Source organism: Thrips palmi, unplaced genomic scaffold (assembly GCF_012932325.1).
Source record: "Thrips palmi isolate BJ-2018 unplaced genomic scaffold, TpBJ-2018v1 HiC_scaffold_17, whole genome shotgun sequence".
Classification (NCBI taxonomy): domain Eukaryota; kingdom Metazoa; phylum Arthropoda; class Insecta; order Thysanoptera; family Thripidae; genus Thrips; species Thrips palmi.
The window spans coordinates 1,598,652-1,624,656 of NW_023144626.1; the positions used below are offsets into that span (position 1 = coordinate 1,598,652).

The 26,005-nt window shown below is 55.2% G+C and overlaps 1 protein-coding gene and 1 non-coding gene across 6 annotated transcripts; one reads left to right on the forward strand and one right to left on the reverse strand.

Moving 5' to 3' along the window:
* Positions 1 to 302: 302 nt before the first annotated feature.
* Positions 303 to 25,798, forward strand: LOC117643680 (steroid hormone receptor ERR2). Of its 5 annotated transcripts, none has more exons than XM_034382701.1 (10): positions 303 to 626; positions 6,308 to 6,376; positions 18,243 to 18,377; positions 19,499 to 19,630; positions 19,728 to 19,869; positions 19,966 to 20,193; positions 20,308 to 20,475; positions 20,579 to 20,760; positions 20,841 to 21,013; positions 21,089 to 25,798. In XM_034382701.1, the coding sequence occupies exons 1-10, from the start codon at positions 600 to 602 to the stop codon at positions 21,249 to 21,251; spliced, it is 1,419 nt and encodes a 472-aa protein (XP_034238592.1). In that variant the 5' UTR covers positions 303 to 599; the 3' UTR covers positions 21,252 to 25,798. The 5 variants fall into 5 exon arrangements, with proteins under 5 accessions (XP_034238592.1, XP_034238593.1, XP_034238595.1 ...); XM_034382702.1 differs by having other exon boundaries at positions 304 to 626; positions 19,728 to 19,854; positions 21,089 to 21,251; XM_034382704.1 differs by lacking the exon at positions 303 to 626 and adding an exon at positions 932 to 1,048.
* Trnap-agg lies at positions 9,316 to 9,387 on the reverse strand. Its single transcript has one exon. It is a non-coding gene; the product is annotated as a tRNA-Pro (tRNA).
* Positions 25,799 to 26,005: the final 207 nt, after the last annotated feature.

The following is a 26,005-nucleotide window of genomic DNA, read 5'->3' on the forward strand; positions in this document are numbered from 1 at the left end:
GGATTGCGTGGTTCGGCCAGGCGTCCGAGCAGCACGCTGGAGAGGAGCTCTGCACCGCCACCGCGGCCACCGCCTCCATCGACGACGACGTCCCCCGCGACGCCCTGGACGCCCTGCGGCGGCCGACGCACGCCACACCACGCGTGGGCGACGTCTATGCGACAGGCCGACAGGCCCCACCCCGCGCCGCCCCGCCGCCGTCCCCCGCGCCACCCCCGGCGTGCCCCCACTCCTCGACGCCCCACTGCCCCTACTGCCCCCACTCCCCCCGGCGGCCGCGCCGCGCGCCGCGCCTCGCTGGGTTGGGCCGGCTTGTGTTGTCTGGGTCGGAAAGCACCCGCAGCCCGCAGCGCGCAGCCACACTTGGTCCTCACCTGCCGAGCCGAAAGGAGTTGAAAGGGAGAGTGTGCCCAGTGCCAGTGCCTGTGACCAGCACCGCCGTGACCGACGTCGTGACCACGCAAAGCAGTGACAGCGCGACAGCGCCGCGGCCAGCAGAGTGACAGTGACAGTGATAGTGACAGCGAGGCTTCCGTTGGATTACCGCCTGGAATGTGCTTCTAGACGCCGTGCTGGCGGCGTGGTGCACCGCGTTCAACATGATGGAGGCGTGGATGGAGGACGTGGTGAGTAGCCGTGGTCGCCGCCTCGGCCTTTCGGCGTGCTGGGAACCCAGGGGAACCTCCGCCTCGGCCTGACGGCAGCCTGACGGCCTGCCGGCCTGCCCGTGTTGCCAGTGTACAGCGCTGTACGCCCCGCCCGCCCCGCCGCGCGGGATTGGCTCGCTCCTCTCCTCGCCTTGCGCAGTGTTGTTGTTGTTGGTCCGGCCGCGGTTTGGCCTGTGGCACAGCCAGGCACAGCCTGCCGCCAAGCCCGCAGGCCCCGCAGGCAGCCCCGCAGGCAGGCACGGCCGGCCACGGTTTGAGTCGGGCCGCCGGCTTTGGAGCAGGCACAGCCAGCCGCAGCCACAGGCCGCCACAGGCAGGCAGATCGGCGAGGGTGCCGCCGCTCCTGCCGCTCCGGTGACGCAACTCGCAACGCAGGACAAGTAGGTGCAGACCGAAGAGCGAGATGGGTGCAGCCGGTCGGTGCGGCACGCCGCGCGCCGCCCGGTGCAGCTAGGCCGGATCAGCTGGTGCTGCCGCTTAGCGTGTGGTGTCGCGTTCGCCCCGCCCCCTCCCCCGCGAGCCTCCTGCGGCGGGGCGTGGTGGGGCGTGGTGGGGCGTGGTGGGGCGTGGCCGGGTCGGGTACCCGCAGTGCATAACCATCGCCACAAGGCACCGGCTTGTGCCAAGTGCAGCCAAGTGCAAGGCCACGGCCGGTACAGTCCCTGCCCGGCCAGCCAGGCCGGCCAGGGCGCCACGGGGCGGACGCGGGACGCGACGCTTCCAGTGTGGCGGCGTGACGGCGCCCTAAAATATTTACCGACGCGTTAGCGCCGTGAAATGCCTGATTCGCCGCGATGAGTCCCGCGGACGCGGCCGTCTAACTTGCGGGGGCGCGTCTAACTCGCTGCACGCGCGTGTCTCAAACGCTCTCTCGACTTGGGCTGCTCGTGAGACCGGCGCCACCTTTTCCGGCCGTTGTGCCGCGCGATATGTTACGTCCCAGGCACCAAACTTTTGCAGGCGGCAAAAAAAATCTTCCCGCGTTCCCGCGGCGTCGACCGTGGCGTGCACGGCTGTGTGCACAGTTGGCGTGATGCGGCACCATCCTTGGCAGATTTTGAAAGATTCTTCGTTCGGAGAGCAATCCATTGGTGGGGTCACACGTTCGGTTCGAGTCCCATTTAGCGACTCTGGAGCTCAAAACGCGCCTAGAGTTTTGGCCGCCTCCACCGGTCTTCTGGCCCACTGTGCGACGCGGCCAGGCTCGGCCCGCCGCCCCCTCCTAATTTCGGACCGTCTTTGAGGCGGCGCGGTGCTGCGCGGTGCAAGCCGCCACAGCGCGCCGGCGTGCCACCCGGCGCGCCACCCGACGCCCGAAACGGAAACCACGGCCAAAGGCAGAAAATTGAGAAGGGACTGTCCAAAATGTGTCCGCGTCAGGACGGGCCGCCGCTCATCGCCCCGTGAGGCAACGCCGGCAACGCCAAGCCCGGGCCGGGCAACGCCGTGAGGCCCGCGAGGCCCCGGAACACCTCACGCACATTAGCCGGGCGGGCCGCCCCGCGGAGCGAAGCGGATTTTCTGGTGCCGTGATGCGAACCAAACCAGACCTAACGCCCTGCAAGTCACGACGGTCCGACGGCAGGAGCAGTTTTTGCAAAGCGCTCTTCGTAAATAAACAAATTCGAGTCCGGCGCGCCACGCCGCGCCACGCCACGCCTGGCCGCGCGCGCCTAGAACGAGGGCCGCGTCTAGATGCCAGCAATTAGTGCGAAGACGTACAAGGACCGACGGGAACCTGGGGGGGGGGGGACCCGCAATAGGGCTAAACTAGCTTCGTTTTCTACCTTGGCTTCGAGACGCGGGGGAAAATATATTTGGGTTACTGTTTGGTCCTGGGGTTTGCGTGGGGTCGTGTTGTCTGGCGAAGAGCATTTCCCCAGGCCGAAGCATTTCCACAGGCCTAAGTATATCCTTTGGCGGAATTTAATTTGGCCTGTGGGGTCGCGATAAATTTTAGCCGCTCGGCCGAACAAAAGCATGGGCCTTGTAGTCTCTTTGGCAGGGCCGGGCCGCGGTTTGAACACTATTGGCGTTGCATAAGCGCGCCTTCCGCTTGGTCGGCACGGCCTGCCTCTGGCCTGCCTCTGGCCTGCCTCTGGCCGGCACCCCGATAACCCCGCGGCCGCGAGGCGCGGCCCGCCGCGTCGCCTGGACCAATTTGCTGACGATGGAGCAGTGTCACCGAGTGTCACAGTGTAGTGTCACTGTGATGCGGACCGAGCCTCCCGTCCGCTCTGGATATCACCTGCGGTGCGGACGATTCAGCGCCCACACCGCGAAAAGTCCATGTCAAAGTGGACTTTACGTATTGGACAATAAATTCACCCTATTTGCAATCAAACTTCGTCCATAACAAAGTATACTTTGTCTACAGCAAAGTGTACTTGGACTATGTTGCAAAGTATACTTTGCCTCTGGCAAATAAACTCTGCCCAGGGCATGGTATACTCTGTCTACGACGAAACAAACTTCATCTCTGACAAAGTTACACTTCTTCGTCTGCGGCAAAGTATACATTGTCTCTCTAGCAATGGCAATGCATACTTGGCCGAAGGTAAATTGGACGTGGTCCAACTTTGCCCATGTCAAAGCCCCACATCGTGGGGTTCCATGCCTGCCCCCATGCGTCATGGGCTGCACAGTGCACCACGCTAACGACACCGGTCTCGTCGCTCTGCCTCTCTCGCACGCATGGGGCGTCCCGTCGGGGTGCGAAAGAGGCAGAGCGACGAAAACGACGCGGCTGTACGTGTAAATGGATTGGGTGTGCCTTCGGGCCTTCGGGCCTTTGGGCCTTTGGGCGTTCGGAGTGTCACTCGGCCTGCATGCTGTACCCGGGCACATAGTCTTCTTCGCGGCGGGCCGGCGGGCCCCAATCCTGGCTGTTTGGGGCTTGGGAGCCGGGGGAACGGGGAGGGGGAGGGGGCTCTGGTACACCCGTCCCCCTTCTCCCACCTCGGTGTCCCTCTCACTCCCTCTCACTTCCCCGCCGCCAGCCAGGCTGCCTGCCCCTGACCTTGGAACTCACCTGTCTGCCTGCGGTCCTGCCGTCCGCTCGCCCGCCGCGGACTCCTATACCCGGCCCCCTTTCCCCCCTCTGTCCGCCGCTCCCCGCGCCGCCACGCCCCGCCACGCCCCGCCACGCCCCGCCACGCCCCGCCACGGGCCGTGCTGAGCCGGTCAAGTTCAAGGCTGCCGTACACAGCCAAGTGAAATACACGGTGGAGTTGCCGCGGTTGCAGCGAGCACCCCACCACCCCGCCAACCCCACCAGCCTCGAGGCTGTGCTACAGCGAGCCAGAAGACCAGCTTAGGCAGCCACAACTCGGAGCAACGTTTGAAGCTCCACCGTATTGAAATAGGGCACCAAGGGATTCCTCGCCCGAAGGGCTGTCCATTGGACCTAGCCAGGACACTGCAAAGATTTGGACAACATTTTCATCACTTTTTCTCCCAGTGGAGAGTCCTAGAGCTCGGTGATGGTTCAGCCTGGTGGCCGCTGAAACAGGTCTCCGCCTTGCAATGCGGCTTTGCTTTCTTTTGAGGCCGGTCCTCCGACAGTCGGCCGGAAATGAGCCGAAGTTTGGCGCAAGGGGCCGTGCGTGCGACAAGGACAGACAGAGCGCAGAGCGGCGCAGAGCGGCGCAGAGCGCGGGGTGGCAAGGCAAGTGGCGGCTCGGGGCTTCCGAGAACCTCAAAGCAGCTTCCCCTCCGCCCCCTGCCACCAGCCTCCTCGCAGCCAATGGGCATCCAGGCAGAACAGATTGTCATTTCACTTTCCATCCATCGAGCGAGCGTCGTCATCCGTGCCAAGCCTGAGTTGGCACTTGTTGTGTGCTCCCCCCCCCCCCCCCCCCCCCCCCCCGCCGGTCATGGCACCTTTCATACTCGCGAGCATTATGAAGTCACCGCCTCGTTCAAAAGTCGTCGCCTCCTCCGAGCTGTCCGCGCCCATGGAGGATGTCGCTGTGAAATGTAATAGCAATAGACATTTCGGCGTTCATGCCAAAAAGTCTGGACGATAAATCGGCGAGATTGAACCCAAAACGGCAAGAAGCAGACCCCCAAAGCCGGGGCTCCGTGCTTTTCGACATGCATGCGGGTTGTGTGTGAGAACGCTGGCGGTTCCCTCGAGGTTCCCTCGCCTCCCTGACCGATTCGCCTGCTTTTATCTTGTAATCGAGGCGAGTCACTCAAGCGGCAATTGACGCGGCGTGCCTGGCTAGCACGTTGCCGGCGGCGTGCAGTACTTGCTCGTCGTACACCCGTCCCTCCCCCCGGAGACAAGACGAAAACGAAACCGACCGGTGCGAGGCTTCGCGCGTCTCCAGTGGGGCGACAAAAGGGCGATTGGCCCCTTTCGCTCCTAGGTAGCTGCCTGGCAGGGGGGCAAAAAGAGCCCCCCCCCCCGCCCCCAGGCCCTGGATCCGCCCCTGCGAGCCTCCCGCGCTCCGCTCGGCCCCGCCGCTCCAACTCCCAAACGGCGTCGGTGAATCCATCACTGCCTCGTTGGGAGACGGTTCTATGTCCAGGCGAAAAGGAGCAAGACGTTGCGGCGCGCCGGCCGGCCAGCCTTCGCCAAAAACAAAGACGCGGACGAAGACGTGCGCGATGGCGGGGCGGCCTGGTTGGGCCGTCCGAGCGACTAGAGGAAGAGGCAATCCTCTTGGAAGCGGCAATGGGTCGATGAGGAAGGCGAAGGAAGCACTACTGGGCGGTGCACGCCGACGGCGGTCCCAAACAAAGCCATCCGCGGGCAGCACTGCGCGGGACACACTCACGGTGTACTGGGCGGCGTCGTGGCCGTGGCCCTCTAGTGGCCGTCGCAGCCAAAGCCTTGTACGTCACTTTGTTCCAATCACTGACTCGCTCGTCTGCGACGTGTCTGTGACTCGCGCGCGGAGGAGGGACCGGTGTGACCATAGCGCGTGGACCAGAAGCGCGTGCGTGCGTGCGTGTTCTGCAGTCTGTCTGTGTGCTTGCGCCTCGTAGCTGAGTGACGTGAGGCTGACTGAGAGGAACGTGTCCCTAGATCATTAGACGGATAAACGGGCCGACACGGTGAGCCTGCTCGGCGCGTGGCGCATGGCGCGGCGGGACTGCAGTGCACAGCGAGCAGAGCCACTGTAACTGCAGCGCGCTGCGGCTGCGTCGCTGCAAGGGGAGCGCCCGGCTGGCTAGGCAACGCGGCGACAGGGCGGCGGGAGGGTTGCCTATCCCGCCTCGCTACGGCGCTCCAGGCCGCGCTGCCGCGCTAGCCTCGTGCAGTGTAGTGGCACGGCCTAGTCGGCCACGCTCCGCACCGCAGTGTGTCTGTGTGAGTCTGGACGTGGGCAGACTACACCAGGGCCGAATGTGCGCCGCGCCCAGCAGCGGGAGGGGAGAGGAGGGGAGGGGGGAGGTTCGTTTGAGCTCGTCTTCTTTGTCCATCGCCCGGCTATTTCTTTGTTGCGATAACAAAATTGGTGAACGTGCGTAAAATGACGTCATCGCTGCGACGGGGCGAAGGAGGAGGTGGCGGGGCTGCGACTCGGACTCTCGATCGGTCGATGGTCGATGACGTGCCGCGCCTCCCGATCGATGACGTCGCGCTCCCTGTCCGTTGCCTTGACCGCCTGCTCTTGTTCTTGTTGCAGCGACACTGCGCCCCCTGGAACCGCTGCCAGTCGCAGTACACGGCCGGGGCCTGCATGCCGCAGACCGAGGTGAGTGCAGCACTGTAAAAGGTTTCCCAAAGAGTGGCTCTGTCTCTCTCGCACCCGGAGTCCGCTGCGTGCACGCGTGCAGCACGCGCCGCGAGGAGCACGAGGGGCGCAGCCCAAGGCGCAGCCAGCGCGCCACGCCGCCACGCGCAGCACACTGGCAAGGACGGCGACACCAGGCGGTCCACGTGTGCAATTGGCCGGGGGAGGGGGGGAGTCAACTGAGGATGCACGCTTGTTGTGACGTGTCCCCCTGCTCCCCCTCCTGGGTGCCCTTGCGTAATAGCTGGGGCTCATCCCATGCCGGCCTCCAACATTCTGACCCATTTCTCGTATCGCTCTGTCTCCCTCGCACTCGCGGGGATTCCGCAGTGGCGCGAGAAATGCGGCGGCGTGCCGGTGGGGGCGGCTGGCGCTGGACGTGGCGACCGAGGCCGTGGTGCAGGCCAAGGCTGCGGTAGGGGCAAGGGCGAGGCCGGCGTGTGACGTGCACACTGCCTACAGTGGCCACGACGGCCACGGCCACGGCCAGGCTGTGCACGTTGTGAGGCCACGGCCAAGGTTGCTCTGCCCTGCCCGACCAGGCGACGAGCCCGGCTGGGCCCTGCCTGCCGAGCCTTCCCATGCCCCGCACCGCACCACGCCGCCACGCCGCCACGCCGCCGCACTCGTGCAGCTGACGTGCCGAGCCGAGCCGAGCCGAGCCATTGGCCACGGCGGTTTTTAGCGCGGGAAGAGCCGGGGCGGGGCGGGGCGGGCGGAGGGGGCATGGGCATCGCGACGCGCGTGCACCGACGCGCCTTGTCTTGAAGCGCGCTACGTTTTGGGGCCCGACAAGTCAAGGCGCTGGGCTGGGGCGTCCAGGCAGGTCTGGGAGACCCACTGTGCCCAGCGGGCTGGGCCCGACATGGGCCCGATTTGGCTGTAGAATCCTGGACAACGGGCGAAATTAGGCCGGGGAGCGGCTAGCCCACCAACGAGCCGCCCCGCCCCGCCCCGCCCCGCCCGCCCCGCCGCCACGCCCGCCGCCCCCGGGCCGCCGCACCGCGTAACCTTGGCTTTGGATTACTCGCAAAGGCCTAGGCCCCGGCTGTTGCCGACCGGCACGGCGGCACGGCACTGCTAGGCCCTGCGCTAGGCCCGGCCACCCTCCCCGCACCGCTTTGCGCCTCCCCCCGCGTCTGCGAGGACTCCTACTCTTTAACTTTTAACGGAAACCCCGACGAGCGGCCTCTATTTTAAACCAGAGTCCATGGCGAAAACAGAGTCTTTTGTGTGTTGCATGGCGCAACGGCGTGGCAAGCCAAAATAGGCGATAGTAAGCTTCGACGACGCGCCACCACGCGGCGCTGCGGCGAGCTGCACGATAGTGCGGGTCAGGGAGGCGCAGGCACAGTGTAAAAGCACGTTTCGGCGGAGTCCGGCAGCACCATTGCAGTGCGCCGCTTCTGTTTATGGTCGAGGCTCATTCCGAAACGGTGCAGCGTCGCTCCGTCTCTCTCGCACTCCCGGGGCACTCCGCGGCGAGCGCGAGAGAGACGGAGACTGCGTTTTGGAATGAGCCTGCTGGCGTTTCCCTTTGAATGCGCTCCCGAAATACATCCACGTTGGAGAGGGGAGCGCGTCGCCGCGTCGCCGCGTCGCCGCCACCGAATCCATTTCAATAATGCTGCTATTTGGCCGCGTCGTTTGTCCAGCGATGGCGCCAAGCGCGCCAAGCCATTTGTTTATTCTACCGTCTTCATTTCTTTTTGGCCGCGGTCTCTCTCTCACGCCGCTTGGTTTATTTTGGTTGGTAACGCCGAGGCCTGTCCCTGTGCCGTCATGGTGCCGTCGCCCCCCGCCTCCAAAATCTCATCCTCTCCGGCGCGCCGCGCCACGCCACGCTACGCCCCGTCCCGGCGGATGGACTTACCGCCGCAGAGGGGCCCAAAAGGACTGCCGATGGCGAAGAGGAGGCGGGGGCCGCGGGGGAGGGGTAAAGGGGGGGGCGTGGTTTGGCGGCATGTAGGCCTCACGAAATCGCAACGCCGGGCGAGGCGGGGTGAGGCTGGGCGAGGTTGGGCGAGGCTCGCAGCGTCACGGCCCGGCCGCCGCGTCCAAGTCAAGTTCAAGGATAACCACTCGGCGCGGGCCCCCTCCCTGCTCCTCCTCCCTGCCGTGGCTGCCTGGTGGCTGCCGTACCGACATCGACATTTATGTATTCCCTTTTGCCTTTTCATTCGTTCGTCTGCCTCCTCGGCCGGCTGGCTCGTCCTGCCCATCCTGCCCATCCTGGTCCTGGCCGTCGTGCCACGGCATGCTCCACGGCATGCCATGGGCAGGGCGAGGATTACATGCAAAGGGAACATTCCTGTCCGCAGCAATGACAGACCGCCGAAACGCCGCGCTGCCCCGGGTTCGAACCGCCGAGCAGATCGAGCCCCAAGACCCCAGGGCCAGGACGAGGCCCGTGTTCGAGCGCTGCGCGGTTCGCGGGGGTTTGCTGCCTAGCAGCCCTGCAGGCCCTGCCCCCGGCCCTGCCCCACCAGGACGTGGTGGGCGTTCACGCGTCTGGGGCGTGGGGGCTTGGTGCGGCTTGTTTGGACGTTCTTGGTGGATCTTTCCCCTGGGCTACTTGCTAAATGTGATCCTGTGCCGCTCCGCCCCGCCGCCCCCCGCCGCGCCGAGGTGCGATGTAGGCCCTGACGTGCGCATAGATGGGACGGTCACTGACCTAGCCCACGCCACTTCGTTTCGGGCCTGGCGTAGCCTGGCGCGGCGGCCCGGCCCTGGCGGCCCTGGCCGTGTCACCCTGGCGGCCTGACGCGGACCCTGGCGCGGCCCCGTCGGCGGATCAAGAGTGCCACTAATCCTGTTATCAGTCCACCACGCCTGCGGAAACTCAGCGACAACAGTCTGTCGCATGTGAATCAGCACCGCGACGAGGACAGAAAAAAAATGGGTCCGTCCGGGATTTGAACCCGGGACCTCTCGCACCCTAAGCGAGAATCATACCCCTAGACCAACGGACCGCCGTGAGTGAGGGTCCCCACCACGGCGTAGTTGATGTGGCGGGCCGCGCGCCGCCTGGCCGTGGCGAGCCGCGCCGGGCCGCCTCGCGCGGCAACCGCCCGATCGCTGCATGCCCCACCGTCGGCGGCACAGCGCCGACCAGCTGGGGCGGCATGGCGCGACGCTCGGTTCGCCTTGCGAGTTGCGACACACTTCGGATGGAAAGACGAAAAGGGGTCCTGGAGTTGTTTGTCGCGGACAGTAGACAATGATGGTGTGCGAAACCGCGGGGTGACTGACTCCTGTCGTTTCTCAAAGCGTCCCGTCCTACCCGCCCCATCCTGTACACACCTCGGCCCGCGAGGCTCGCGCTAGATGCCCGGGGTCCGGGTCCGGGGTACGTAATTCGAATAAAAGTACCGGCCAGACCGCCCAAAAATTTCCGATGCGTTTCAGAAGGCGTTTTAATCACGTGCCAGAATTCTGCGAACACCTGGCTATCCCGCCGTCAGGTAAATGGATTGCATCACCGTCGCTGCCGCTTTGCCATAACGACGACGTCTATAATGACATACGCGTCGTTGTGCCCGGCACCCATACGCCTCCCGTTCCACTTGGATTGAATTTCGATAGCGTTCCTTGACCTGCCTCAACCACAAAACCAGTGGCGGGGCGGGCGGGGCGCGGCGTGGCGTGGCGGCGCGGCCCGTCGGGCCTGCGTCCTTTTGACCTTCAGGATGCGAGCAAAACCCGCGCAGGCATCCTTTCGCGACTCTGGTCTGGGCCAAGCCATTACATCGACCGCCTGTTCGTGTTTGCTCGTGTGTGTGTGTGTGTGTGTGTGTGTGTGTGTGTGTGTGCGAGGGTGAGTGAGTGTGGGTCTGTGCACACGGCCCTCCTAAGGACGTGTGTACGGCTTCACTCACTTTCCGTGAAACGACGAGGCAACAGGCCGAGCACTGCGGCGACAAAAAAAGGGGGCCCGAGTTTCGGAAGGGAAGCAGTATAAACGCAAATTAATTTGGCTGCGAAACTGAGCGCTCTCTCGCTCTGGGTGAAAAACTTTGCCGTGGCTTCCGAGAATGAATATGCGCAGGTGAAATAAGGGGTTTGGGGTTTTGTCACCAGTCTGCTGCTGCTGGTTAGCATTGGCCAAGTTTGTTGTTTTTTTTTTGTGTGTGTTTGTATTTTACGGCGTCGCTGCTCGTTGGCAGAATGCCTAGATGTGGCGCGGTGCGCGCGGTGCGTGCGCCGGGCCGTAAGCCTGGTGAATATTTAGTCATCGGCTAGACGAGGCTAGACCTGCCTTAACTAGAAACGCGTTGGGGTCGCCGCGTCGCCGCGTCGCCGCGCGCACGAACCCGCCAAAGTACCGTCGGTCCTATCGGTTCTCACTCGAGCTCGCTGGCAGTCACTGACAGTGCTGTGGCAGTGGGTCCCAGGACTTTGCAGTGCTTCAGCAAAATTTCCGAAGAGGAACGGTGACAGCTGGGCTTCCCTTTTTTCCTGTCACAAGACTCCTCCCTGGCTTACGTACAGTGTGGGCCTCGGGCCGTCTATCTGTGTTTGATATCGGTTATCCTCGGTGCCAAGCCAGCCAAGCACAGGGCACGGCCCGGCACGGCTCGGCACGGCAGATTTGCCGAATGTCTTTCCCCCCACCCTCCACTCCATCGGGCCGGGGGCGGCGGGGGCCTACAGGCCCAAAGGCGGGCCTACACTAGAAGCGGGGCCCCGCCGAGCCGCGCCACACTGCGCCGCGTCGCGTCCCAAGTTCAGGGCGGGTTCAAGGCCATCGTCTGCGTTGGCGTTGGAGTTCCATTTTCATGAACCCGGCCCGCACGGCCGCCGCTCCGCTATCGCCGCCAAAAGCCTTGTGCCAACTTCATGGACAAACTTCTTGTCGGGTAGGTGCAAAGCCTGTGTCATCCCGACATCAAATCCCAATTTCCATGGCAAATTGAAAACGCTGTTTTCTCTCTGACATTTTTAGCAGATGATACGTTCACGTGTCAGCGTGCTTGTACTCTCGTGCAGAGAGTACCGAGTTTCCGGCTAGCCAGCCAGCAGTTGCCTCGTTGCCTGACTAGCAAGCCTAGAAGAGGCCGAGCGCCTCGCTGGCAAGGCAGCGGCTGGCCGGCCTGCCTAGAAGATTATGAGCGGAGGGCCCTCAGCGTGCCGCGCCGTCGTCGCGCCGCGCCGCGCCGCGCGTGGGGTCGCCCGCCGCTCATGGATCGGGGCGCCTGCGGGGGCTCGGGTTGCGCGCGCGGCGTATAACCTCGACACCCAGCTAGTACTCATGAAGTGCGTCCCTCACGTTGCGCGCTATGCCGCTCCCCTTCCTCTCGTCACGAGACACTGCTATAGCACGCATCGCGCAGCAGCCCCCCGCGCCCCTTCCTCTGCCGAGACGCCACGTCCCGCCGCGCCCCGCCACACCCCGCAACTGTCGACACACACACCCACTTGAACCTTGAGTGCGTAGAACGCATAGTGCAGCGCCCCCTCGAACCCCTGCCCCTCTCGAGAAGCGGCGCGCCGGCAGTCGGCTGTGTGCACCACTCTTGCTTATCTATCTTGAGGTCGGGTTCGGGTGGCGCGCCGGCCGGCCGGCCCCGCTTGGAGATGTGGCTGACACGCCGCGTGCCGCAAGGCGCCTTGCCCTAGTACCGAACACAACTTTTACGGGTATTGAGTATTTATGTGATTAGCCACCAAATTGTGCATCCTCGCGTTGAAACAACGAAAATGATACCCAACACAAGTGGTATCGGACATATGAGTGTCCCACCGTCATTGCGAACATGTTTAACACAAAACAATGGCACGTTAGGATATTCAAAAGTTATACTAAAATTGACATTTTCATGAATTACCATGCGTAAGAAATTTGTCAAAAAAAGAGTTCCAAGTGTTTACTCTTTGAAAGAAATTGACAAAATGTCACATTCATACATTTCAATAAACATTCTCTTAAGTATCATCTGCTTTCACGTTAGCGTTAGCGTTAACGTTTTTTTTCTTCAATCAAATATCATCCAGATGTGTCACCCAGGGTGTCAAAAACAATGTTAAGGTTTGAATCCCCGGGGCAAAAAAAAAATTGTCTTTTCAGCCGGCTTGCTTCTATTCCGGTGGCGTTGGGCATCTGGCCGGGTGATTAGATCCCGGCGGACATGACGTCGCCCGGGCCGAATGGGTCGACGGGGACAACGCTTTAGGCGGCGTGCTGGCCTGGCTGGCCACACTGCTGGCCCGGCATGGCCCGGCCCGGCGGCGTGGCGCGGCGTTGCGTGCGGTAGGGCAGGGAAGGACACGGCAGGGCCAGTGCACGATAAGGCTGAATCTATTGTGACTTTGCATCGCAAGAGCCAGAGGGCGCCGCCATGCCATCGCCGTGCCGCCATCGACAACAGCACTCGATTCGTTTTCTTGTTTGTCTGAAAAAGCCAACTGTCCTCTCTGAAGTTCAAAAGGTCTGACCAATCCTCAGCGTTACTAAAGGTACGACGGGAAAAAAGTCACACATGTAAAGTTCGAGTGAACTCCCCGAGAGAAAATGACATTTTGGCCGGACGCGGCAGGAAAAGCGGCCTTTAGGTCGTTGTCTGCGTGTTCCGTGGGCCGAGATAGCCAAGCCCGCCCGTCGCCTGCGTGGCTTCCTTTTTCAATAAAATGTACGTTTTAGCATTTTTCACCAGCGACCTTCAGGCGCGACGCGCGCTGTCCCTGGTTGAGCTAGGTCGCGGCTCTGGGCTGGGCTGCCGGCTTGGCTCTTCTCACAGCGTCGCTCAGCCAATCCGGACCCCGACCCGGCGGGGCTGACAAGTTTTGTGTTTGTTTCTTCGAGTGTCGCAAAGTCTTAGGACGGCGTGTTGAACGACGGCTGCCGAGGGGAGGGGGTTTGTGTGTTGTAGGCAGCTCGAGGCAGCCGGTAAGGCAGGGCACACTGACACACAGACACGCGCAAAGCCGGTTTTCCCTTTTTTGCCTCGGCCTGCGCGAATTCGTTTTGATAATTTTTGGTGCGTCCCTCCCCCTCCCCCTTCCCCGTCCCCTCCCACCCCGCTGCGGCTCCTCACGCGAGGCGGGCTGGCGGTGGCGTGGCCGTGGCCGAGGAGGCCCGGCTGCTAACATTGAACTTGAAACTCCTCCCCGACCACTTTCCTCGGCGGGCAGCACGGCAGGCAGCATGGCAGGCAGCATGGCAGGCCAGCACGAGGACCTCCTCCTCCTCCTCCTCCTCCTCCTGCCCCCGGTACCCGCCATGACCATGACGTAATCCCCACATCGACCGGGGTCCGCAGGCCTGCCTCTGCCACACCGCGGCCCGGCGACGCGTCTCGGCGGCGCTGTGCCCTGGCCGCCCTGGCCGTGCCACGCCAGGCCAGGCCGCTAGAGCCGCGCGGCCTAGTAGCCTAGGTTAGGGACGCCTAGACCTAGAGAACCGAGGCGCCGCCACCGCGGTTCACATCCTACGCTCGGAGGACTCGGCGGAGGGTAGGCTGCTGGTTCCGGACGGTGGTTTCACCGCTCTGTCTCTGTCGCACCCCCTGCGGGAGTGCGAGACAGTCAGACTCGTTCGGAATAAGTCTGAAAAGCCCGAGTGAAGCGGCGAGCGCGGAGGGACCCCAAGGCACGCGCCAATAACAAAGGCGGTTCGAATTACGGTGGACGTCATGCCACCAGCAGCTCGCTCTGTCTTCGTCGCACTCGCGGGGTGCCGCGTAGCGCCGCGCAGGGTGCGAGAGAGGCAGAGCGACGAGGAATTCAGCACATCAGCCTTCAGCGAGTTTCGCAAGCTGCCTAAATTACTGGCCGTGCTTTCAGAAAATTCCTTTACTTTGTTATTTAGAAGGGGAGGGCATAATGGCGTTCAGCACACGCTGCCTCCCCTTGCGGGCCTCTCTCTCGCACTCGTGGGGCGTCCCGCACGGGAGCGAGAGAGACTGACGTTTGGAAGCAGCCGGCTGTGCGGTGCACTCTTGGGCCCCAGTAACAGGCCGACTGCTCGCCCTCCAATGGGACCTCAAATCGCAAGTCAGTTCGAGAGTATCGAACGAGACGGAGCACCCTCCAGACTGCAGTGACTGACTGACTGTCCGTTTGATGAACACATCGACTCGGGGGCCAAAGGTTCGACGGCAAGGTACTCGCCGAGCGCGCAGCCGCGCTGTGCAACAATGATGTCAGCCACTTTGTTTCGCGGTCTCTGTGTACTTAAGCCCCGGCCGGCTATCTGGGTCGAAATGTTATCAAAGCCGCGAGGCGCCAATCTTCGCGGTCCTCGCCGCCGAAACGCCGAAGCGCGCGCCGTGCAACGAAAATACGAAAATCGCCGCCCACCGCGTTGCTTCGCGCTGCTTCGCGTGCCAAAGACTGCGGGGAACTATTTTAAAATTAAGTCAGCGGGTCAGCAGCCTCGGAGCGATGCGGTGCCTTGGCACGCGGTGGCAAGTCTCCGTCATTTCGGACAGGAATCGCGTGGATTTCGAGTGTCGCGGTGGTCGCGCTGGTCGCGCCCTTAGTGCCGGTCGCGAGCAAACGTTTGGACTCGATTGAAGTAAATACGTGCAGGTCGGTCGGGCGGGCTAAACCGGGCTTGTATTGATTCAAGGAACGCCATCCACGACAGTCCGTTTTTTGTCATTGTTGTTTTTGCCCATATCACGCGGCATTGCCAGCGGGGTGATTCACTGACGCCCGGGCTGTGCTCTGTCTCTCTCGCACTCGCGGGGTGCGCTGCGGAGGGGCGCGAGAGAGCCTCTGGCAGCCTCTGGCCATGGAGCAGAAAATAAGCGAAGGCCCTTATTCTCTCGGCGGAGGCGGAGCGACGCCGCCAGCAACGACCGCAAAAAGAGCCAGACTATCAAATTCGAATTCGGCAGCCTCGTTCCTTACGTGTTATAATGACGGCTCGCTGTTCTCGACATGAAATAACCACGATAAGGTTTCGCCTTCTCTGGTTCGTATCTCTCGTGCTCGGCCCCGCCGCGGCCAGGCCCCCGTCCCAGGTGGCTCAGGTACAGCCCCGAGCCCCAAGCCCCCTCCCTGCGCCACGGCCGCCACGGCCGCCACGGCCGCCAGGGCGGGCAGCCCGGCGGAGGCGTCGCCCTCTCGCCCTGTTTGACCTTGCGATAAGCGACGCCCCCGCGCCCCAGCCCCCCTCCCCCGCGCCTTGCCGCGTAATGCTCCCCCCCCCCTCCCCGAAGCCCCCCTCGCCGTGCGTCCCATATAATTTGGACGGCAGTGTACAGTGGGCCCGGCGTGCGTAGCCTCCCCCTCCCCCCTCGCCCCACGATCGACATCCGAATTGCCAGAATCGGCGAATTGAAATAATTGCCTTGATTGTATTTCGTGAAGACAGCGGGCTGGAGCGTGCGGCAGGGGGGCAAAAGCCGGCCCCCTCCCCTTCCCGTCGCACCGGCCTCCGCCGAAGCTCGAAGCTCCCTAGCAACCGCCGCCGCCACCCCTAGCGCCCCTAGCGGGCTCTGCCTGGCTCTGCCGCTCCCCCCCCTCCCCCCTCCCCCCACCACAGCGGCGAATGGAAATTCGTCGTCCGGCCTTGAACCTGAACAATTTGGCAGCGGCAGACCGGGCAGACAGGCCTCGTGTCGGCCACAGGCGTGCAGGGTGGAAAAAGGGGGGGGGGGCTAGGCCTGTGGGGCTGTAGGCTGCCATGAGGCTGCTGCCCCCCCCCCCCCGCTTTCCCGAGTTCAGGGTGAAGTAGTGGAAGGTTACGGTCAGGGCCAAAGGCCTCGCCGAGCCTCGCGCCGAGCCGCTTGTGGGGAGGGAGCTCACTGCAGACTGATTCCGAACACCGCGCTCTCATCGCACTGTCTGTCTCTCTCGCGCCCGTACGGGACGCTCCATGAGTGCGAGAGAGACAGAGCGACGACAGCCTTGTTGGTGCAAGGGGAGGTGGCAGCTTCTTCCTGGCGCTACTCATCCTGAGGGGACGCGTGGCCGGGTTCTCACGAGTGGAGAGACCACTGGAACCACGCTTTGTGGGCACTACAGTGTGCGGGGAGGTCTGGCCGCCCCACTCCGCCGGTCTATGCCGCTCTGTTAGTCTAGCCGCAGAGGGGACGGGCGGCTGTTTTGTGCGGCTAGAGCGGCCAGACCGTGCCGCAGTGCAGTGGAGTGGAGCGTGTTGCCTAGGCCCGGCCGCAAGGCGCTCCAAGACGCCCTGCTGCTGTAGGCCGACGCGGGGCGCGATGCGACGCGTTGGTCGCCGTTGGCGGGATGTGACTACAGCGATGCCCCGGGCCAAACCATTGCTGACGTGCGAGCCAGGCATTAGGAGAGGAGAAACCTCCACTCAACACAGTGAAAATGATTTCAAACTGTGCGTTCGTCCCTCCCCTCCGTCACTCTCGCACGCGCGGGCCGTCCCGGAGTGGAGCGAGAGAGACAGAGCGACGGCCGGCAGTTCGGAAGCAGCGTGGTGGTGCCGCCAAAACAGAGCAGCAGGCGAAGCAGGCCGCGCCTGTCCTTTACCTATCCCAACTCTAGCCTCCGCGAGCCCCGCCAGCCACGCCAGCCACGCCAGCCACGCCACTGCGAGCACGAGGCGGCCAGGCCCAGCCCAGCCCGCCAGTCGTCTCGTCTCGTCGCCCTGTCTCTCTCTGTCCCCATGAGTGCGACGGAGGGACGGAGACGGCGCGACGAGTGAGACGACTCTTCGGAATCAGTCTGCAGGCGCAGTGCGGGACGGCGACGGCGGCTCCGAATCGGATGGCTCTCTTCGGCGATAGCTGACCTTGGGGCCGCGTCGCGTCGCGTCGCGAGGCGGGCGCGCACCGCACGGCTGGGGGCTGGTTCCGAGTTCCGAACAGTCTCTCCCTCTCGTTCGACGTCGTTTCTTCGGGGTGCGAGAGAGAGAGACGGAGCGATGCAGCACTTCGCAATCAGACTACAGGCCGGCCGCGAGGAGGCTCTGCTCGATAGGGATCGCGTCGTATCGCGTCCACCGCAAAGCGGGCAAACGCACAGCCGGGGACCCAAATTCGTTACGTGGAATACTTCGATAAGGCCGTCCAACATTCACGTAACGGCAGTGATGACGCCGAAGGAGCACTCGGTGGCCTCCGCCACGGCCTCTGCTATCATCGTAACCTGTGGTGGCCGCCCTGGCCTCGGAAGCCTCGGCTTGCGTCCACGTCGCGGCCGTGGATGCCGTCATGATGCCGCGCGCAGCGGCGCAGCGCGCACTCGTTGAGATGTTTTGTAACGCGGATGGCGGGGCGAGGCCGGGCGAGGCCCAGTAGCAGACCGATGCCGCAGAGTCGTTTCGCCGCTCTGTCTCTGTCGCACCCATGGGGCTTGTCGTTAGGGTGCGAGAGAGACGGGGCGACGAAACGATTATGCGGAATCGCCCGGCAGCAGCGCGGGGGCCGTGGGGGCCGCGGGGCGTTTGCGAGGCGTCTCTCTGGGGCTCCCCGGGGGGCAGTAGGGGTCGTCGACGGGTGGTGTGTCGATGCACAGAGACGTGCATTCCAATCTGTGGATGTTTCATGTCAGTTTTATTTGGTTCGACAGTATCGCTCTAGGAGGGCCTCGATTAAAAATGCGGGAAAATGCAGAAACTGGAACTCCGATCCCCAACGGTGGCGAGCTTATGACGTGACTGAGCCACTCCACACGCCCTAAGGCCAGGAAAACCAGAAAACCGTGCCCCGACGGGCGCAGTGGGCAGCTCACATTCGTGCAGTCGCAAAAAAAAAAAAAAAAAACAACTCCCCCAGCCATAAAAAATATTTTTGACAATAAATTTATTTTGATTTTATTTAAAATTTGGTCGCACTTTGAGAATGCATACAAAATTACCTGAAATAAAATTCCTAAACGGTCGTGCACTTTTCGTTTGCTTCAGGTGCCAATGATGCCCGGCGACAACTCCGTGCTGGCCCCCCACATCAAGAAGGAGGTGGAGCCCAACACGTTCCAGGCGTGCAGTCCCTCCAACAGCGAAATGTACTCGCCGACCACGACAGTCCTGCCCCAGGAGGTAGATTTTGGGTTTTGGCTGCGAGAATGATCACGCTTGCCGAGGAAGTTTGGTTGCGAACAGCGCGGTACAGCGAAGTAGCGATCGGGCACTCGCATTACCCCGCGCACTAGCATTTAGCTTCTTTCTCTGTGGCGGATCTATTCCACTATCCAGATAGTTTCTGTGTGGTTTATTCCTCTTGACAATTATAATTTTAGTTCACTCAACAAAGGATTGTGCCGTAAAACTTAAAAAATATATGTTTCTCGGCATTCCCTGGCCGCAAATGAAGCGGGCACCGCCAGCCACGAAACATATCTCTCCCCATCTATTCCTGTGGTTTTTTCAGCTGCTTTTTACTCGAAGCCTCGTTAATGATATGTTTACTTTTTGATTTATTTTAAACTATAACGAACTAATCATGTCGAAAATGAAGCGTTCTTGTGACCCCTACAAACTTGAAATTAAGGTGATGAAAACAAACTGCGATATATCTTCTGATATTTTCCCTTTTCTTTGAATTTACAATAATGTTTGTTAGGTGTCGTCTGCTAGTGGTTAAATAACATGTGTTGTCCTTAGGTCTTCTGTTCAAATCCGCTTTTCCCCTTGTATTTGTAGTTCTCATCTAAATTTAAATAACTACATTCTGTCGGGATACTAACGTGTCACTACATACTGTTTCCCCGTTGAGGTTAGGTTCCGTGCTTTAGTTGGTTCACACTCTTGTAACAATATGATTTCATCAAAATCTTCAAGGCCTTATTGAAAAACTACCTCCACTTATCAAATTTATTCTATCTTTTCTTAGTGACACGCTGTATTCTCAATTTTATCTTCTTGTTGCAGCATTGCAACTACTTTGCAGCGTTTAACAAACTGTTTTAACTCTGCCATTGATGTTTCTTACGCCTTCTGGTTCTGATTCTAATTTTCCTCAGTCATTTTAATCTTGGCAATAACTTATTTTCATTAGGACTTAATCTTTACAATATGTTCCATTTAATACCTCCAATGCGAGTGAAAAAAATACTTTGTGTTGAATTACTATCTTAAAATCAATAGCAGTAACTGAATCCTTTCAAGTGAAAAATTACTCACCTTCGATCAGTGATTAATATTGAATTATTCTTTTTCAGATGGAGTATTGCGAAAGTCAAGAATCACAGAGGTACGAAGTTTCCCAATCTCACTCCCCAGGCAGTCCTGATCAACAGTTTTGTTCCTCAACAACACAGTCTATTGGTGAATCAATGCTAGGTCACATTGAGGTAAAATCAATTCCAGAATTGAAAAAATTAATTAATATCTAAAATTTTGTCGTTGAATTATTTCTAATTTTATGTAATTTTATGTTTGATCTTATAGGAAGGTATGAAGGAGGAAGATGTTCCCCGCCGCCTGTGCCTTGTTTGTGGGGATGTTGCCTCGGGATTTCACTATGGTGTAGCTTCTTGTGAGGCTTGCAAAGCATTTTTCAAGAGAACTATTCAAGGTTATTGTGGCATAAGTATTACATTTTACTTTACGAACAATTTATTCACAAAATTAACAATATAATTATTATCTTATACAGTAGTATCAAAGATGTATGTGGATTTTTCAGGGAACATTGAATACACCTGCCCAGCAGCCAATGACTGTGAAATCAACAAAAGGCGCCGTAAGGCATGTCAGGCTTGCCGCTTTCAGAAGTGTTTGCGAATGGGCATGCTTAAAGAAGGTGTCCGACTGGATCGGGTTCGTGGTGGGCGCCAAAAGTATCGCCGTAATCTTGACATACCCTATCAGGTGCCAGCTCATGTGCCAGCGAAGCCCACTCCCACTTTGCAGGGTTGGTCTTTCACAACTGTTTATTTCTATTTCTATTATTTAAAATTTGCCTCTTGAAACTATAAAATAGATATTTCTTCCACATTGTCCACATTTTCTTGTTATTTCCCAACAGAGAATAAAATGCTTGAGGCCCTCGCAGCGTGCGAGCCAGATCCTCTGATGGTGTCACCCGAGCCCCGTCAGAGCGGCGTCAACCCAGAAACTCGAACATTGAGCATGCTCAGTGACTTGTATGATCGAGAACTAGTCAACATTATTAGCTGGGCAAAGTTGATTCCAGGTAAATTTTTTCACAAAATTAGAGCCTAGGAATGTTTTATTAAATTCTATGCTAAGAGTGTTGTGTTTAGCAATGTCTTATTATTTTGATTTTCTTCTTGCAGGTTTCCTGGAGTTACCCCTTAATGATCAAATGAGGTTGCTTCAGAGCACCTGGGCTGAAATTTTGACATTGACACTATCTTTCCGGTCTTTGCCGAGCACAGGGACACTTCGATTTGCTGATGACTTCACACTAGATGAGAAGCAAGCAAGGGATTGTGGTGCACTTGAGTTGTATCAACAGGTGAAGTATTTTCAAATATTTTCTTAAATACAACTTGTGTTTTGTGGAAGCAATGTGCTCATTCTTTGTCTCCCATCTAGTGCACTCAAATTGTGGAACGCTTGGAGAGGCTATCAATTGCCAAAGAAGAGTACTTTTTGCTGAAAGCACTGGTTCTGGCCAATTCAGATGTGCGGCTGGATCAATTCAATGTTCTCAAGAAGTTCAGAGACACTATTCTTTCAGCCCTTGCAGATTGTGTACTTGTTGTCAGGTGAGTTTCGTTGACTCATTCACTTCTGTTTCCTTCAGTTTTAAGTCTTATCACAAACAAAATCTTTTCTTTCAGACCAAACAACTCTATGTACCATCTTCAACACCTGCTTCTTTGCCTACCATGTTTGAGACAAGCTGACACAGCAGTACGCCGCTACTGGAGTGGTATTCATCGAGAAAACAAAGTCCCTATGAATAAGCTTTTTGTTGAAATGTTGGAAGCATGTGTACGATAATAAGTTTGTGAAGTGGCCTAACTCATAATTGGTCCAGTACTTATTGCACTGCTAATTTTCGTAGTCTTACATAGCTGTGTGAATGTCAGCTATTTTCACTTCTATGTGTGAATATTGCTGTCTGCAAGAAAATTGATATGTCATGTTTCCAGCATATGTATCATGCAGTTCACTGTAGTGAACTTACACAAAGATTTTTCTTTGCACTGAAGCATAGACATGAACTTGAAGTGCAATTTTTCAACCTATGCTGTAATCAGATTGTAATTAGCCTTTGAGTTAACTGTCTTTGCTATAAAGACTAAATGCAAGAGTCATGTCATATGTAGATTGAAAGAGTATCTACCAGAAAGCACTAACCATTAATGTGTAGCGCATACTAACTTCATGTGATATTGCTTCTAGCTCTATGTACTAGGTATCATCAGATCTTAATAGCTGTGAATGAATTATTTGCGTTGACTGTGCAGGAAAGCTCAGCTTTGCCTGTGTCGTGGTCTCAGGGAAGGGGGCATCAAATGTGTGTGCTATACCACCTAGCTCATGGTTTTTTTTGTCAATTTGGTATTGAATGTACACTTACAATAGTAATAATTGTTGCTTTTTACTGCATCAAAACAAAAGATGATATGCAGTTTAAGATCAAAATTTTAGTTTAAAACCTGTTTTTGAAATTTTTTAAGAAGATATTACTTAGTGAGTCAACTGCCATCTGAATGTGTTCTGTAACACATTACTGCCAAATTTATGAAGTGGGTGATTTTCGTGTGTGCTGGACTTTTTCCTGTGTTTATCTTATCAATGGACAGCCAAAGCCCATTGACTTTGGTGCCCCCAAATTCTATTTCTGTATTGAAAATATAATAAATAATTTATATTGGTTGACATGAGGGAAATATGAATTGGATCTTAGTCATTAGGGACTGTGCAGCCTGCTTTCAGGGAGCACATGTGTATCTTTTGTATGCGGGAATGAATTTATCTTAAGAAACAAGCAAGAATACACATCCCTTTACTAAGCACATATTTTTAAAAATGCTTTGAAATGAACTGACGTAAATTCAAATTTTGAGCGTGTATGCCTTGCTATAGAAAATAGATACCTTTATTTTGTCTCACAGTGAGAGTATCATAAGCAATAAGTGCACACATTGCTTCATTATTTAAAAGTTATCATGGTTATTTGACTATGAAGTTTTATCAAACAATGTGAAAGGAATTTCAATCACATCCTCTTAGAAGTGAAGTGTTCTGCTGAAGCTTCTAATCCCATGAATGCTCTTCTATGGCAGCACATGTGTTCCTCCACTGTTTGATGATTATCAGCATCAGCTTTCAGCCTCTAAGTGGAAGTCTCATGGCTCATATTTTTCTCTTCCAATTTTTTTAAATTAACAAATCTAAGCAGCAGAAAATCCCTTACCTGTTATGAGCTCTGTTATCATCATGAGCGTTTTTATGAGAGACCTTTAATTATTTTTTACCCCTCAGTAATTAAAAGAGTCACATTTTGTATTAGAAGAAACATATTTTTTGTAAGAACATATCATGTGAAAGGATTGGATTTTGGTGTAGGTGATTGGTTGTTTGTTGTCTGTGAGTGTTGTGTGCCAAATGTGGTGGGACAAGTTTGATAGTGAAAATACTCTGCCGCTTGTGATTGATTGAAAGAGTATTTATTCGATTACAGTACAAAGATCAGAAGAGCGCCTTCCTAGCTAATGTAAGGTTTTTGAAAGTTTGTGATTGGATTTCAATTGTAGTCCTGAGAAATATTTTGAATGTGCCTTCACAAAGGGAATCTTAACAAAATTTAAATACCTCATAAATTCTTTTAAATTATTTCTGTACATTATTACTATGTAACCTTGCTTTGATAGAGTTGTAGCAACTTTCCTGTAGTCATACTGATGTAGTACAAATGCTTTGTTTTTTCTTTGATCTGGAGCTTTGCTTTCCAGTGTCTCTATGAATCCCAAATACGTGACTATTTTCATCAGAACCACGTGTCTGTTAGTTCATGTAGGTAATACATAATTCATGCAAAGTCTATATGAAGCCTATACAAAGAGTATTCAGCCACTCGTGTGATTTTTGAAAAATAATTTGTACATTCTTTTATCATTAAAAACGTTCAGTAAAGGCTGTAGGGCATCTCGTTGTTACTTTAAAAATTGTTTCTTTTGTTTTCTTTTCATTCTTTCAGATATATTTTCTTTGGTTGTCTGTTTCAGTCATCTTTGAATTTTATGTGTGCTGTCATTTGCTTTATGCTGCAAATTCATACTATATAATACGTGTATTAGATCAATGTATATATGAAATTAAAAACTTTGTTATTTACGTAATGAATGTGCTACAGTGCATACCTTGTATGCGCTGTGCATATGAACAGTTTGTAGCTAAACAATTAATTGCTCTAAAATTAGACCTTTCATTTTGCAAGGAAGGGTTCGATTTTATAGTGGATGTATCCATTTGTTTAGCAATCTTGTTGATTGTGTTTTGTGTTTTATCTCTCGCCCCCCTTCTATTTTTGAAGATTGTTAATAGTGTAAATAATCATTTGTAATTTGTAACTTCCCTTACCAAGTTCTGTGAAATGTTCAAACGATTAATTTTTGAGAATTTGTTTCCTTTGTTTACAGTGGTGAAAAATGATTGTATGAACAACCACTGAGTGAAAATCATAAAGCAGCTGAAAGTGGCTCATTGTTTTAATTTGATTATCATTTATGCACTCAAATCTGTGATCTCTATCTCTTGATATGTTATTCACAGAACTTAGGTAAAATGATGTGATAGAGCATTTTAGGAACTTACTTTCGTTCACCTCAATGATACAAAAGTCTAGCCCAAAGTTTTCTTCTTCTTTTTTTAAAAAATTTTTGAATTAGTTGCTGTGAATATTTCTGTTATTAATGACTTAGTTCTGAGAATTAGATCCCCTTTACCGTTTATGTTAATATTAGTGTTTGTAGATACCTCTGGCCATATCTACAATAAGGTTTATTTAATTCTTAAACATAATTATTGAGTGCACAAATATAAGAAATCATGCTATGTAGTTAAAAATTTGTACAACTCTCCTCTTGTTATCTAGTATTTGTTATTGAATGGAGAGTTATTGAGTCCTTAAGTGAAACAATGTATTTGTTGATTGTGGTAAGTGGCATTTACCCATGTGTGTGGCTAGCTGTGTGTATTGGTATGAATGTACCTGAGCTCTGTGTATACGTATAAATATCGAGCAAGATTGTGAGTAGGCAACGTTTGTCGAGTACATGTGTGTTATTGCGAATGGTCAAAGTTAAATTCAGCTTGTCTGAAGCTACTATTTTCTTTCAAAGTTTGATGTTATGAAAGATCATCTACCTCATTAAGAATTGTCTCTCTGGGGAGGAAAGGGTTTGATGGAAAGACAATTTGAGATTTCGTATAATACAGATACAATGTTAGTCTAGCATGTTGTCGTGCAACTTGAGCAGGAATTGTTTAAAAAGGTTAGCTAGCAAATTTATGCAGTAGTAGTTTATTTCTAAGCAGAGATCTAATTTTATTTTTCAGCATACTCTGAAGTAGATTGCTACAAGCAAATTAAAGTCAATTTTGCTCTTGAATCTTACAAATTCTTATCTGGCTGTCTGTAGTGTGACCCTCATTACTTGTGTGTAGTAAAAGCAAAATCTACCACATTTTATCATAGGGTGTATCATTGAAGACCATGCTAGCTGTGAATGCACCCTCAATATCCCTTTGCCCAAAGTATTTGTCTTCTGTCTGTTGATCCCATCTCTGGGCCACAGCTACGCATTAATCTGAAGTTTAAGGGTATTATGTTTGTGTTTCATTTGGCAATTAGGTGTGCGGACCACAATGGATGATTTTCGAAGGCTGCCATTCTGACAGCTTGAAAGTCATCAAAGATTTGCTACTGAAACTATGCAGCTCACTGTCCTTACTGTTGTTCCAAGAGCAGGTAAAATTTATTTTGGAAATATAATAGCTCATATGAAGGATGTTAAACATAATCCTGTTAAATAAGTTATTGTTTCCATTTTAACTTGCCTTCTTACCATTAAAATTACCTGATAGAATTATGTAGTATGTTGTAAAGTAAATATTTTAAATAATGTTTTGTCTCAACCAAGTGTTAATTGACTCAAAAATATTTTTGCTCTGATTTCCTGTGCTTCATGTTGAACAAGTGATAAGCTGGCCTTTCACATTAATGGGGGATTAATACAATAATAAGAGCGCACTGCAATTACTGTATATTGGGAGCACTGAAACATATGTAAGCTGGTCCTGAAATGGTCGGCTATGCTAATTATGATGTGGTTACTACAGGGAAGTTGCTGCTTGTGCACTTTTCATTACACTACATTGCTGTATGATCATGATTGAATTCTCTCAATCTCTCTTTAATATAGGTGGTATGTATCTGTTGGACATACTGTGGTTGAAAATGCCATAAGCATCAATGAGACACTGTTGTATGACCATGACCTGCCACTTATATCATTAAAACAAAACTGTCAAAAGTATTTGGTGTTGTCACTGGCTTATTTTATCCTTACTTCCCTCATATGCTCCTACCAATTAGATGATTCTATCACGCACTTTAAACAGTGAAAAGACAAAGCCGAAAATGTGAAAACGAAACAGTTAGAAAAGTATTTCAGCTTCGAAAATTTGATGGGAGTGCGCGTTTTCTCGCGCAGCTTGTCCGGTTGCCAAGGCTCGCAGATCGC